The sequence below is a fragment of the Gallinula chloropus genome (genome assembly GCF_964237585.1).
Source record: "Gallinula chloropus genome assembly, chromosome: 4".
Lineage (NCBI taxonomy): Eukaryota > Metazoa > Chordata > Aves > Gruiformes > Rallidae > Gallinula > Gallinula chloropus.
The window spans coordinates 90,108,358-90,124,389 of NC_140088.1; the positions used below are offsets into that span (position 1 = coordinate 90,108,358).

The following is a 16,032-nucleotide window of genomic DNA, read 5'->3' on the forward strand; positions in this document are numbered from 1 at the left end:
CCAGCAACACGTGGACACCCCAGGAAGACCTTGGTAACTGATACTTGAACAGCGTGGCTCTGAATAATGATGGTGGCTTCTAGTCCTCTCTAACGGAACCAGATGAGCAAGAAGGGTTGTCAGGTGCTAGAATGGATGAGACACACTGAATAAAAATTGGGTTTGGATTTCCATTTCACAGAATGATGGAATGGCTGAGATTGGAAGGGACCCCCAGAGCTCATCGTGCCCAGCCCGCTGCTCGAGCAGGATCACCTGCAACACCTGGCTTTTGAAAGCCCCCAAGGACAGAAATTCTACCCCACCTCTGGGCTCATTCCAGAGCTCCCACCTCCAGACCCATCCTGAAGCTCACTTCAAAAAGCTGTAAAAAATGGACAGTAAATTCTGACTTTTTAAAAATTATTTTTAAAGAAAAAAATATAAAAATCCCAAACCCTTTGGGATTTGTTGTGGGTTTTTAATTGGTTTTGGGGCATTCACTGATGGTCAAGACTTTCACAAGATGAGTGGTCTGTATGCTCAGGAGCAGGACTCAAACAGAACATCAATAGGTTTTTCCAAGCTTTGGCACAGCACACATATGGTATTTAATACACTAACACTTATGCAGTATTTTTTTTACATTAAGCAATTAAGCAACTGTTTAATTTTACCAAAATCTGGAACATATGCTACATAATAACTTTAATTACCACAGTTTTTACTTTTTATTTATTTCTTTGTCTAGAGACAAGGCCTTCCTGTTTGTGTACTGCAAGGGAGAATTTATGATCACTCTTTTCATAGAATCACAGAATCCCAGACTGGTCTGGGTTGGAAGGGACCCCAAGGATCACAGAGCTCCAACCCTCTGCCACAGGCAGGGACACCAACCTCCAGGCCTGGAGCTACACAAGGTTAGTGTGAAACAAACAAGTGCCAAATGGGAAAATGTTGAGGTTTTACTCTAAGGAGTAAAGAAGTTGGCAGCTACTGAAAACTTTTAGCTCTGGAAATTATAAGAGAAGGTTCCCAGATGAGCTTTGCAGTGTTTCCTAGTGTTAGCAAGGATAAATTCAGGTTAGCTCTAACATTGCCAACACAGTCCTTACAGTGTAATCTCCTTCCATTATGGAATCTGGCAGATGGTGGCATGTCCAGTTACTTTTTTAAAAAATAAAGTAAGTATGAAAGAGAAATTTTTGTATGTATATATTTTGCCATCTAGAAGGAAAAAAAGTAACAAAACCTCTTAAAATTGCTTTAGTTAAAGAGGCATTCTTTTTCCCAGTAGTAAAAAAGTCAAATAAATGAGTTTCAAAGACACTTTTAGTATTTAACCAAGACTGAAAAAAGAAAAAAATTCCAGGTTCTAAAAGGAGTGGGGTATCAAATGATTCCTCATGAAAAGGTAATATTACATTTGAACTGCTGTGAAGTTCTTTTTCTTCATGTTAGAATAAATTATCATTTGCTCCTTTATGCCAATCAAATGCTATTAATGTAAAAAAAAAAACCCAACACCTTGGGGAAGAGAAAGCTTGCTATTTTTACACCCATTTTTAAACTGCTACTGGATGAAATCCTTAAGTAAGATGTTATACAGAATACCAGTCCAGCCAATAGGTCATGCAATCCCTTTCTCCCCCCCAGCGATCTAGATGTGTCTTTCCCAGGCCTAACAGTCAACCAGTAAAAGGAAAGGGCAATAAAGCCTCCAGGAGCAATTCCCTAACACATTTCCCCTTCAAGAATTTACTGTGAAGGTCAACAGTGGCAAGAGGTATGGCCTCAGTGTTTGAACTTTATGAAGTGTTTGACAAATTTCCACTAGACAAGGCTTCTTTCAAGGAACAAGCCAGAGGAACATGTGTGAGAGCAAAGAAAAGGTAGTCTGAGAGGGGAAATAACGCAGTGTGAAGTACTTCTAAAAACATTTTCTTTCAGAGTCAATTGCCAGTTCCCAAGGAGAATGAAGTTGGCCATCTGCTGCTGCTCCAATCATATCTGAAGAGTCTTCTGCTCAAACAGATCTGTGGAGCACATGAAATGCTGAGATGAAAAGCAACCCTGGAGCTTGCTGACTACTGTAGTAATTATTAGAAGACCAGAATTATTTTGTGGTGAAATAGATGCAATGAGGGTGGAGAGCAGACCCACATGCATGGAGAACTGACTTGTGCAGCAGATAGCTACTAGCTGTGATGATTTACACTAGATAGTAGCCTAAGAGAGCAGAACAACAGTCAATGGGCTCTTCACAATTAAAAAGAAGTCTCCCCACCAAGGTCACATTTGGAAAAGGGAACAACATTTAACAGTTTGCCATACTTACAGGAGATGTAATTAACAGTCATACCTGCTGCCTCTGTAGTCGGCACCGTTTCCTCAGAGGATGTGTTGTTGATCACTTCATGAGTCTGCTGAGAAGATGCCTCTTGAGAAGGGACTTACAGGAGGGGAAGGATGTGTAAAAGCTTTGATTTGGTTCTCTCCAACAGCCTCAAGGAGGAATGTCAGGACCTGCTATACGCTCATAGAGACAGGGAACCATTTTCTGGAGCAAGACACCTCTGTAATGGCTAGAAGCATAGCTACAGGATTTCATAGCTACATAGCATAGCTACAGAGGCATTACCTCTGGGGTTTTGTGCATGTGTTGTCCATGGGCTGACCTGCTGAATTTACTTTAGGGAAGAAATTACAGTACCTACTCTAAAAACAGCATTTGGTCTGGTGAGATCCAGAGGGAAGGGCTCACATTACCACTGCAATTAGATCACACCCTGATAAACAAATTGCACTGGACAAAGAGAAACAGTGACTATTCTTACCAGCATTCATCATTCCCATTTGTTTCCTTCTTATGATTTTCCCAGGTAGCATTGCTTAGGCCTGTTAGTGGCCCCCGTTATGGTTCTCCATAGGGTAAAGTTAAAGCCCAATGGACATCAGTACATTTGATTCAACATGTCCCATTTTAGATGTGTCAGTATTGCTATGAATATCTTTAGCAGCACATTAAATAGCTCCTCCAGAACTGAAGGGAATTTGAAAAACTGATACTTATTTTCTCCAAGGCACTTAGGATTTTATCACACTCCATCATATCCCCACTTATCACCTTTACTCCAGGACTGAGCATCCCAACCTTCTTTATCTTCTTTGTAGGAAGCAATCTTACCTTGATTATCCTTGTCATCCTTTCCTCTAATTTCTATACTCTCTGTAAACAGGGAAGACACAGAGCCTAGCACAGAGACAGAGCACCGTGTGCTTCTACAGGTAAAATAACTTATGTTCTTTGTGGCTGGTTCTCTACTTCTTTCCATTCTCCCAAAATAATTCCTGGTGTAATTGTTCTTTGACTGTCATTGAGTGTTCAAGTGACACTTTTCCAAGAACTTTGTGCATGAATCTATTCATTATCCATTCCTCAACTGGTGATATTAAATTTAAACCTGGCCATGTATGTTGTTGGTGCTGAAAATGGCATGGAACCCCCCCCCCCCAAAATATTTACCTCATGTATCATTGAGTGAAAAACTGTTAAAGCTACAAGCAGGCTGAGGAAGACTGTGAAAGCCTGGAAAGGATTTTGGTGCTGACAAGGAATTTAATACCATTGGATCACTTCTTTCTGCCTACCTGTAGTCGATGTTCTTACTGTTTCTGAACATTCAGCCAGGGTAATTTCAGAATTGAAAGCTGCTTTGAAACAGCATAATTCAGGTCATATTTTTTAGCAATGTAGCAATAAAAAATAATAAAAAAATTAAATCAGGGAGCTCTGGAAATTTAATGTGGTGTGGAATATCCCTTTGGTCAATCTGGGTCAGCTGTCTTGGCTGTGTGTGCCCCCCTGGCTTCTCATGCACCACCAGACTCCTTGCTGGTGGGGCAGTGTGAGAAGCTGAAGGAGCTCTTCATCACCCTCAGCCTAAGTGCAAAGCACAGCACCATGCCCGCTCCTAGGAAGAAAATTAACTCTGTCCTCACTGAAACCAGGACACTCACACTGTGCTTCACTATAATTCATTTTTCTAACAATAGTTGGACCAAGAGCACTTCAGAAGTGCAGTTATCAAGAAAACTTAGAAGCAAGCCTCCCAAGCACAACATTTCTTTCTTTTTCTAGATAAAACAGTAGGGAAAAGCAGCGTGTTATTCCAGGCTTATAGCCCTGCCAGGAGAAATGGAGCGCTGATGCATCTGACAGAGCAAATGTCTTTCATGAAGCACGGAGCCCCAGAGAGGTCACTTGTGAAACCATCCAGCTGGCATAACTTCGCTGGGTTAGAAGGCAAAAAATAAATAAGAAATCTTTCCCCTTTTCCCATAGCGCTCAGGCAAGAGGCTGCAGCACCTCCATGAAGTGTCGGGGAAGGCAGCAGGCCTGCCGGCAGCCTAGCTCTCCTCACAGAACACACAGGCCCTGCCGGCGGCCTAGCTCTCCCCACAGAACACACAGGCCCTGCCAGCGGCCTAGCTCTCCCCACAGAACACACAGGCCCTGACAGCGGCCTAGCTCTCCTCATGGAACACTCAGGCCCTGCTGGTGGCCTAGCTCTCCCCACAGAACACTCAGGCCCTGCCAGCGGCCTAGCTCTCCTCACAGAAGACACAGGCCCTGACAATATCATCACATCTACCCAGGACAAAGAGTTTCACTCTTCCTTCAGCAACTCCTATATAGTACTTGTCTTCAGGAGCAGGATGCTTCTCTCCTTTTTAAAAAACACTCAATATTTTAATTACTTACCCAGTGACAACCACGTAAGGTGGAGATTCTTCCAATTTATTACATTGTTCTTCATGTTTATCCTGATCTGTCAAACAGAAACTGGGTGACAAACTATTTGGGGTCTGCAGAATTTGCTGCAGTGAAATTGTGGATGATTTGCTACTAATTTATTTACATTAGTGGAAAAAGAGTGATAAGGATTGCTGCCTTTCAAATAAAATTGGGCTGCCACAGCTCTATTTAAATCCAATTTTTAAAAGCTTTTAGTAATTATATATATATATTTCTAATGAAGCTAGGCTGTAAATACAGCTACTTAATAATTTCCCATGAAGCATTATTCCACTATCTGACAAACTTTTATTATTCCAGCTGGGAAGAGTATTCCTTATTAATAATAAAAGAAATCCAGTTCTTGTCCACGTGAACAAAAGTGGTAAAAATTTTCCTACCACCACTGTGGTCCTTTCAGCCTTGTACAACCACCCTATTTCTGTACAAGCAAACTGAAGACACTTACTCATCTGCTTTTAAACCACGTGTGCCTTTGTGGTTTGATCTGAAATATTCCCTTCAAAGACTCTGTAATAACTGATTTCCCTGACCTTGGTACTCCGTACTTTTCAATGAATCTGAGGATTGTAATTCCACCCATTCTCAGAGGGGCAGAAGGTTTATTGCTGGTGTCTGAAAATCTCCAGGTTTATATCAGTATATTTGTACGTACACATATATACATGTGCACAATTACAAGGTCAAGGAAAACCAACCAATCATGGTGACACTGTAAAAATAACCAAGTTTTAAAATCAAGGGCTCCCTACTGCTTTCTTCCTGACTGCACCTACGAGGACATCTCTCTGTGCAAATGTCTGGATGTGAAAGAAGCTTCTGAACTGTTTAGTTCTTTAGTGATTTTCTATTAGCAGCTTTTGTTTGAATGTGGTTTAGTTTTGGACAACAAAAAAAATATCTCAGTCACCCAGAGTGTGTACTGCCACTGCTCTTTAGTAAATTCAGCTATCTCGACTTACTTCTGACTTCATGAGAGGCAGCTTTGATACTCAGGGGCTAAAATCCATGTGTTTTCCTCCTCCTTCCAGTTCAGAAAGAATATAAACTTCTTTCAGGCTCTTCTGCATGACACTTCATTTTAGAATAGTCTTCAGACTGTAATCCAATTAGTTACCCTAATAAATAATAATAATAAAGACATTATGAATAGTCTTTCCATACTTCAATTTTCCTAACATTGCAAGTTTTAATGAAATCCATTTTTACTTTGGCATCTAATGACCATTTGTCACATCTGAAAAGAAAACCCAAACACAACACAGTACTTGCTCCAGCAGCCAAGAATGACAACATTTTTTCTTTAGCTTCTTTATTTAAAATCAATTTATATATCAGTTAATTTCAGCCATAAGAAACTGTTCTCTGATAAAATCCCACTATATTGTAATGGTAAACTCTTAACTACTTTAATTTAAGAAAATAATACAACTATGCCCCACAAATTATGACAGTTTGAAAAGAAGTAACTCTTTCCTTTACCAAGTAATGATGACAATGTCATAAAAGTACATAAAGTCATAGAAAATTCATGAAAAAATACAGAAAATTAAAAGCTCCCAATGGGTTTTGCCTTAGCCAAAAATTCTTTACTGGAAATAAAACATCAATAAATGGCTTTATACAAATAAATACATATTTTAAGAGGTGAAATGTACCTGAAACATGAATTATTCCAGTTCTGAAATTTCAAACTATGCAAAAAGTCAAAATGATGGGCTGTACTGGCCAAAGGGTGGTTACAAGAGTCTTTATTTTGCAAACTATACAGAAACAGTAAAAAAAGAAAATGCATTATACTCTTCAATATTACACAGGATAGATGTTAAATTTAGTATTTACTGTGTAGAAATTAATTCAAAGAAGAAACTGGTTTTCCTTTTAGTTAGAGATGGGAAACCAGTTATCCAATTTTGAAATGACACAACCTGTATATGATGTTATACAGGTCACGTCAGTTCTACTGCGGGCAGAAAGCAAGAGATGTGATGTGAAGGAAGATGGTGGAGTCCCAAAATGTCTACACAATTAATTAACATGCTAACATAAATACAGTGATTAAAGTAATTTCCTCTACAGTCAGATCTTAAGTGCTACTCTACACAATAATTATAATCTAGTCCACATGGTAATTACATAACAATAGGAAAAGAAATTAAAAGAACCCATTTTCTTCATTCCAGCAGCAGTACCTATACTGGTATTAATTTGGTAAGTGGGTGTGCTTAGCTATTGCCTAACATCCTCTACTGGTATGCATGCTAAAACCTCTCTATTTCTAGTTTGCAAGGCACCTTTACAATACGCTCTCTAAGTTTCTGCACTATAGGAACAGAAAAGAAAATGAATTCAGATAAAGATGCAAAACTAGTTCCTGAATTAAGAAAATAAAATGTATCCATATACATTTATTAAAACCTACCTTGGGGCAAGTGCCAATACTCTGAAATACAGTAATGTATCAAGGTAATATAATTTTAAGCATTTTTTTTCCCACCCATGTAAAATATTTTACAATAATCTGCTTAGAGAGAAGTAGAGAGAAACAGGGAAGGGTGAAGCAACGTTTGAGGAAATAATGATAAATCCTATACAACCTTGACATGAAAGAAGAAGAAATTAAGGAAGGAGGAGAAAACTTTAGGATTACAGAACTGGTGCTTGTCCAAGCTACTGCTTTTGAAAAATCCTTTCAATAACCCAGCCATTTCCCCAAGAACAACCCCAGCTACAAATGCAAACACAAAGGAGGACTTTGCTTTATTTTTCCCCTCCTGATAAATTTTCACTATACCTTTGGTTAATTAAAGGCTGGTGAGATGCTACTCGTGCCTCAATGTTCTTCTGCTGTAATAAGACTTTTGATTTATTCAACGGACAATTTGCAAAGCCTGCAGGGCCTAAAACACCAACAGAACTAAAGTTAAGTTACAGTTTGTGTTCTGAAGAGGACGTGCACAGTTCCAAGTAAGGGCAAATATCCTTCCACTGGAGTTTTAAGGAGACCAGTTGCCTTTATAGTGTGTTTTGCACATTTGTATTTTCAGTAGCACGTAACCTTTCCGCAGGCTAGACTCCCAACGTGTTTTCTTCAGCACAAAGGCATTAAAAAACTCAAAAGCACATAATATAATTATTCTTACTTAAACAAAGGAAAAAGTCTATGACTCCAGCTGCAATGTTTGAAATAATCATACAAAATATACATGTTTGTTAGGATCCTTTTGACCTTGAAATGTCATCTCGTGAATTTTAGAGGGACCCCCAAATATCATCAAATATATCCATCGTGATCATCGTCATCATCAACATCATCGTCCCCTTCATCTTCATCATCATCTTCAATTTCATCTTCATCATTCATTATTTCATCGTCTTCATCTTCATCATCTGTCCATTCATGGAAATCACCAGAGGCAAAATCCCCTGAAGTCTCTAAATCCATGGCTAGAAAGGTATGACAGTTACAGAAAAGACACACTAGATACACTACATATTTAGAGTGCATATATATATGTGTGTACATATATAGAGAAGCATACAAAAGGCTCACCAGAATATTTAGTTTCAGGACAATTACCTAAACTACACAATGTGACATAGAAATAAACCACAAACAATACAGGAACTCTTGTGTCTTAAAAGAAAATCATGTCAACAGGGATGAATTTCTCAGTATTCCCAGAAGGATACAGATTTTATGGATTTGCAGAGCTGTAATGAGTGTGAGGAGCAACAGAAAGTTTTAGGTTTGATATACAATAAGGACTACCAATTACATACATTGTTTATTGTTCAGTCCTTATGTATTATCCTAAACTACCTGGAACTGTACTTTTATCTAGAGAGGATTCTGGATTGGATAGACAATAGGCCTGAATTTATATGCCAAGCATGACATTAAATTGAGCTTTTGTTCCATATTTCTTGCAGAAGAAGTGGGCAGGAGCAATAGAACACTTCTTTTTTTTTTAAATAAGGAAAATATTTTATTGCTACTTTTCATATCAGGAACATCAAATAAAGGTGACATGGGAATTCTTGGAAGAAGCTGCACACAGATATAGAGAGGGGAAATCTATGGAAAGATTTAGCATGTTAGGAACTTTTTGGCAATTCCCTCAAACATAAACTGGGGGAAAAAAAGTCAAATGCAATTCACTTGCATGCTGATTACCCAGAGGGATTTCATCAAGCATTTTGGGGCTTGTCTAATGCTGCTCTAGGTAATTAGTTTTCCCTAGGTTTAGATACAATATGCCAAGTGCATATATGAGGTCTATTAATAGCTGACACAGCAATAGGAGTTGCAGAAAATAATGAAGCCATCACAATAACAAATTCTAATGTTGTTTTTTGTTTTGATATCCCTGTAGTTTGCTTCAGCACCTGGTTCTTCCCAAAGAAATTTTATTAGAGTAGCACCTCTAACTTAAGTGACAGAAAAGGTCCTTAACTTACCACATTCTGCTGCACCACTTGTTCTGGATCCTGTTACCTCATTGCCGTATCTGTCCACACACCAGCACTGCCCTACACTCCCGTGGCACTGGCTGGGTTTGTAATACCCATCTTCATCACACACTGGGATGTACTGACCTGTGATATATAAACATCAAGAATGAGAAAACCCACCACTTGGCCAATGTAACAATCAAATCAGAAGGTAACTACCTTTAGCTGCCTCCTCATCCCATGTCTACATCCCTAACTACCTTTAGCTGCCTCCTCCTCCCATGTTTGCATCCCTAACTACCTTTAGCTGCTTCCTCAGCCCAGACTCTACACTGACTGGCTTACTACTACTAAATTCAGTTCAGCAGAAAGTGACTGAATTTATCAAACATCAGAGGGAAAATAACACTTATTTATTTCTTGAATAAGTGTTTGGACTGACTTCAAGAAATGAAGTGGCCAGTCTTGAAATTTGTCATTGATCCCATGATACATGTTCCTTACTCCCTGAACATCTCAGTCCAGATCTTCACTGCATTCTGGGAAAAGGCTCAACTGCAGCACTCAACCCTGAATGGGATGTTCTACAATCTGTGGAGTACAAACAAGCCTGAATAATAAGGGCCAGGTTTGCTGGACTAACAAAGCATCTGCTACAAGGCTTAGGTGATATTTTTATTTAATATATATATTTTACAATCCATTTAGCTACCCTCGAATATTTCATTACCTCACACTAGAGGACAAATGCAGTTTAACACAGCAATTTTATCAACAACACCTACACAAGTTAGGGTCTAAGCCAAGCAGGTTCCCCACCAAGAGTACAAGAGGCACATTTATTGTGTGAGTCAGCAACTTGACTAAAGCTGAAAGCCCCACTAGTTTACATTGGGAACAAGAAGAAATGAAATGTAGACAAACCACAGTGAACAAATCATTTATGGAAAAACATTTTGAAGCATAGAGCTGCTGTTAGAAACCATCCCCTGCAAAAACAGAGTCTCAGCTACTCTGGGCCAAACTTTTTATTGCAGCTTTTATACAGTGGCCAACAGTAAAATGAAGATTTTACATTTCAGTACTATTGATAAAGTATAAACTGATTCACAACAAAGATTTCAATTACTTCAAGAACATTACAGGTAAAGGATCAGCAGAGATACTAATTTAGGAGTGCCTTAGACTGTCCCCTCTATAACTGTAAAAATGTACATTCTATTAGGGTAATAAAACAGATGTAATATCTTTTGGTGGGTAAGGTAATAAAACTAAGTTTAATAGCTTTCAAAAACTTCATAAATTTTGTTGCTGGAATTTACTGTGGTCTATCTTTGTTGGATTAATATTGATTTTATGTTGCTGTTTCACTTGGGTTATTTATGTAAGCAATAAAACCTTCAAATGAATGATCTATGGCTCACCTAGGAGCTTCTTTCCTCCTTGCTGCTTCTGAATGTTGCTGAGTTCTGTCTGGCAGGGTGGGTCTACAATGACATAAAAATGTTAAATAGATTACACTGTACCTAGGAAGGGAAGCATATGACTTTGGTTTTGGGTTGCTGTTTTCTAGCTGCTGAAGAAAAACATGCATCCTGCATTAATAGTTATGCCATAAGCTCTGAAATTAAAGAATGACTGCACCTTGCTCCAGAATGATGAATTAGAGGACTACCATGGATTTACACAGAAGGCACAAATTTACTTTCCAACACTTCTGAGACAGTTAACCCAGCTCTATGTGAGCTTCTAGTCACTGGTCTGGAGGATGGAGGAATGCCAGACCAAAACAGCACCTGTGTTATCACAGCCCCTTTGGTCAGGCAACAGGAACCAGGGTGTGACTGTGAAGCTTGCCCCATGTGCTGGTTAGATATAGGATGGACCTTTTAATTGTATCCTTCTGGTTCTTGTATGTTCCAGTCTGGTATTTCCCATGCTGCACTAAGAAAACAAGATTTTTTTTCTCCACTGAAATTTGCAGGTTTGTGACTCTACTGTGGCGATTTACAGCTGAATCCCAGGGGTACAAAGCCCCATGGTTCAGCAGACTAAGGCAAAAACACCAGCCAAACTTTGGGTATCTCTAAGAGGCAGAATTGGTATTAAAATTCAGTTTTCCATTCTTCAGAGTGACAGCTTACTCCAGTTCTGAAGCACTTCCTTTTCTGCTGTCTAACAGCAGCCACACAGTATGCCCCACGGATCAGCAGGAAACAGGATGGGGCTGTGCATGTGTTGCTGCCCAGCAAGAAAGACTCAGAGGCAGCAGAGCATCGATCTCCGAGCGCTGTGCGCAGCGTCGCACCATGAGCTCCAAGGTGTTGCTCATCCTGACCCCCAGTACTACTACTCAGTAGGTGAGAATGAGACCTGACCTCACTCACGTGTCACAGCCCATACTGTTCCCAGACAGTATCTCGATACAGGCTCACCTTGTGTGAGCATTACATGTATATTCCATGTCACCAGACTTTGACTATTTAGAATAGACCTTTGCCATGCAGTTAACTCAAGGCTCCCTTCTGAAGTACAGTGGAAACTACAGGAAAAAAACTAATCTCCTGAGCTAGTGGAAAGATGAGTAAGCCTGGCCTAGCTCACTGATGAAGCACACGTCTAGGCCAGGGCCCTGGGCAGTGGGGAGGCAAAAATCTCCAGTGCAAAGCAGCCTTTCCTGAATTGCTCCTGAAGCAAAGGCAGCTGAGAGCCACACAGGATGCACAAAGGAGGGCAGGAGTTGGGCTGGTTCAGCCTGGAGAAGAGAAGGCTCTGGGTGGGACCTTATAGCCCCTTCCAACCAATACGTAAGATTGCAGTGGACTTGATAAGTGTAGTTTTAAGGTTGGAATTAATGATCTTAAAGGTCTTCTCCAACCTAAATGATTCTGTTCTACTCTGTCTTTCAAAGAAGATCGAAATATGTCAAAGGAGAAGAACTAGTCAAATACATGTATCTTGTTCTATGGAAAAAACAACCTAAATTAGAATCATGGAGCTGCACACAAGTGCTAACGTGAAAATGCAAAATATGATGGACTGAGCCTAAAGAAAAGAACAAATCTTCATTTATATTCAGTTATAAATCTTTGGTGGTACAATTACAAGAAGGAACACCACTAACCAATAGGTAACAAGGCAATATGAGAAAGTTACTTACCCAAAACTCTTCTTCTCAGAAGCTAGGTCTTCAAGATTCACACTTAAGCTTTGCTTCTCAGGATAAAAGCAGCAAAACCTCTTAACAATACTAAATCACTCTGGTGTTTAAAACTGTCAAAGAGAACGGCAGGCTAGAAGTTCAACCAATTCTTTTTGGTCCACAGCATATCCTTTTTCCTGTCTCCCCAAATCACAGCGCTTCCCTCTTTATCTTCCCACTAGCTCCTGAGTTTGGGAAAGCTTTCCTTTGGATTTCTGAACTTATTTCAATTAAAAAACCCCGCAGTGTCACTGGACCACATTTGAGAGGCTTGAGTCAAGGAGAAAAAATTCCTTTACAAGAACCAGTGTGGTGGATTCCTTTGAAATAGAAACGAATCTGACATCACTCTTTCTGATAATCTGAATACAAATAAGAGATCTAATCATAGAATCACAGAATGGTCTGGGTTGGAAGGGACCCCAAGGATCCCAGAGCTCCAACCCCTCTGCCACAGGCAGGGACACCAACCTCCAGGCCTGGAGCTACACAAGGTTGCCCAGGGCCCCATCCAACCTGGCCCTGAACACCCCCAGGGATGGGGCACCCACCCCCTCTCTGGGCAGATCATCTTCATCCTTAATTTGCTTTCACAGATGCATCAGGAATCGTCTTTCTGACAAGATGACTGCATCACTGTGAGTGATTCATGGACCACTTAAAAGCAGCTCAAGCTACGGATGCACATCAGAGTATCCCCCATAATTAATACTGGCCCTGGAGACATCAGTATTCTGCTGTGTCAAGAGGTGCTGCACAGCGGGTGCCATTAAGCTTTGATTTAACCAAAAAGAGGCACATCAGTGGAGCAGTGGGAGTGAAACTGGCACATCTGACACAGAATGTCGAGGATTTTTAACAGGTTCAGGGAGCTGCCTCCCACACAGGGAGCCTCCAGCTTTCACAGATTCTCCACCGCACCCCGTTCCAGAGCAGTGATTTTCCAGCTATCAAGCAGTCAGTATTTGGCAGAGCCCGCAGCTTCTGGCACGTGCTCCACTGCAGATCAGGCTGCCCTGCTGTGCCTTGGCGTCAGGTATAGTAATTGTTCTTGGACAACCAAAGGTTGAGCTTTAGGGATTTGAAGCATCAATATTCTAACTTCAATAAATCTTCTGTGGACCCCAACTATGTGTCAGGGCACATTACACCTTCCTTTAGAACCATCTATAAACAGATCTGAAGTCCTGCAGTCTTAAAAAGGCTGATGTAACAAATAGAGATCATGATAATTATCACCACTCTGTAAGATGGATTACTTTGCAAGTCATAAACATGTCTCCCAGCCTCGACAGACAGAAAAGCCTGTTAAAAAAAGGTGTCTAGAGAAGTGCTGAAGTAACAGATCCATGCAGATGCCTGCAGCAAAGGAATACTTAAGATGCTAAGCATTAATTTTCCCAGCAAGATTGGGTTCTCTCCTACTCTGAAGCAGTGATGCAACAAAAACAAGGCTGTAATAATGATGAAGTACCAGCACAAAGAAATCCAACCTACAAAAAGGGCTGCACTGCAAGTGCCTCAGCATTCAGATAGGCACTAGTTCCAAGCTAGCATCAAACAACTAGGAAAATAAGTTATGAAGATGGGCATTGAAGAACTTGCAAGAGTTGTGGTTGAAACTAGAGGGCAACAGTGACCAAAGCATGTCAGAAGACCGGCAAAGAGCCCTGGAGAAGTGCAGAGTTGGTAGGGCTGAGGAAATGCATCGTAGTCTCTTGGATGTGTATCTTGGACATACAAGCTACACTTAAAGCAGCCAATAAAAAATGCAGTAAGCGCTACTGAACCTCACATAAGTGCTTCAGCATTCCCCTGGTTGGGACAGCTACTACAGGAAAGGTCTTTTTCTGAGCAAGGAAGATCTAACTTAAGTCTTCATGAGGAATTATACTGACTAGAAGCTGTGACTAATGCATAGTAATGGGTTTATTGCACTGTAACACAGCCTGACAGACCTTCAGCAGAAAGGGAGACTACAGATGAGTTCCAAGTACCTGTCTGAACCTGACTGTCTAGAACTGTGAAGGTAAGAGGGCTGTCTGGGGTGCTATGTGATTTTAAAAAGCACAATGGAATTTCTATCCCAACATGATGTATGCTGGTGGGTACAGTTTGTAAACACAGTTACTCAATAGTTGTGCTGTAAAACTGTGGCTCCTCCCAGAAAGCACCTACCTAAGCTCCATGACTAGAGGCAGCTGCCTACACAACCTGAAGCATTTAAACTTTTAATAAACATCAGAACAAAGCTACTGACTTTGCTATTAATAGCAATGGTCTAGTTAAAGGTCTCATTTAGACTGTTCAATCAAGTAAAACATAACCAAACCTGAAAATATTACTAGGTTTAGCATAACACTGTAAATTATGTCTAGAGAATTCAGGCTGTCACCAACACTAGGGAGTTAAGACTCAGATGGTGGTACTAGAGGTAACATTAAGACATGGAAAAGCTGACTATAGTGTTTTCTTTCTCCTTATATTTTCAGAAAAGAAGGATGAGACAGATTTTGTTGACAGTGTTAATCTGGAGGGATGGAGTACATGTTTTATGTGCACCCTATCACAACACCATGGCAAAGACAGTAAAAACACTGGTCAAAAAGTAAGGAAAAGCAGGATAATGTTGGAGAATGGGTATCACTGAGAGCTGGATCACAGATTTTTAGCCTTTGGGGTACCATTAATATAATTCCATAGTGTTTAGATCAGTCCTTATGATCCCATCCTTGGGGTCTACTGGTACACTGAGGAAATATTTTAGACAAACAGTATTTATAGCCTACAGAATGCAAAACTACTCGACACTAATCTGTGCAAGTGCTTCCTTAACACCCTGGTTACGCTGCACATGCATTATACGGAATTGGTAGAGAGGTCAATTGGCAGAAGAACCTCGGACCAGACTAAGCCAACTGAAAATCACAGAATCCCAGAGGTGTAGGGGTTGGAAGTGACTGCTAGAGATCATTGAACCCAACTCCCAAGAGAATTATGCTGCCCTCCAAATAGTAAGGGTGTTTATATATGAACCTGAAATTACTGTGGTGGTGTTTTTTATTTCCAAGGCAACCAAAGAAAATATGTTCTGTTCTTTAAGAACTACTTTACTTCTAATTTTTGTTACCAGTTTGTAAAGGTTTATAAAAATAAAAGCCAAAAATATTGTTCTGCTATCAAACAAAGTAATTTGAAAGATCCAAGGTTACCTTTTTAACTACGAACTTGCCAAACAAAAGCAGCCTGCTCTTTAGCAGGTGTCTAGGGAAGTACAGCTTGATTTTTGTTCAGGTTTACAACTGGCAAATGTGCTGTGATAAAAAGCCTTATTTCCATGGAAATTGGAGTCAAACTGGGTCAGTGGGAGTCAACTGGGTGCTAATGGCACCTTTCCAGGTTGGACCTTACACCTTTGAAAATCTCCCTCACATTGGTAGGAATAAGAAAGGGGCAACTCTGTCAAACTTCAGCCAGGAGTTAATGAGTGAATGCTTTGATTCATTACAACTAGGCTTGATGTTTTAAAGTTATATGATCCTCACCTAGGTCTAAAATAGTTATGGGATTCTCAGGA

General features: G+C 40.1%; 1 protein-coding gene across 4 annotated transcripts in view; it reads right to left on the bottom strand.

Moving 5' to 3' along the window:
- Positions 1–8,072: 8,072 nt before the first annotated feature.
- The window catches only part of SPOCK3 (SPARC (osteonectin), cwcv and kazal like domains proteoglycan 3), a gene marked incomplete at both ends in the record, with an annotated part of 122,420 nt that continues 114,460 nt past the window's right edge, over positions 8,073–16,032 (bottom strand). For all 4 annotated transcript variants that reach the window (XM_084264076.1, XM_084264075.1, XM_084264074.1 and 1 more), the window contains 3 exons: positions 8,073–8,245; positions 9,260–9,397; positions 10,678–10,740. In XM_084264076.1, coding sequence (XP_084120202.1) covers positions 8,073–8,245; positions 9,260–9,397; positions 10,678–10,740 — 374 coding nt within the window. The remainder of the gene's footprint in view (positions 8,246–9,259; positions 9,398–10,677; positions 10,741–16,032) is intronic.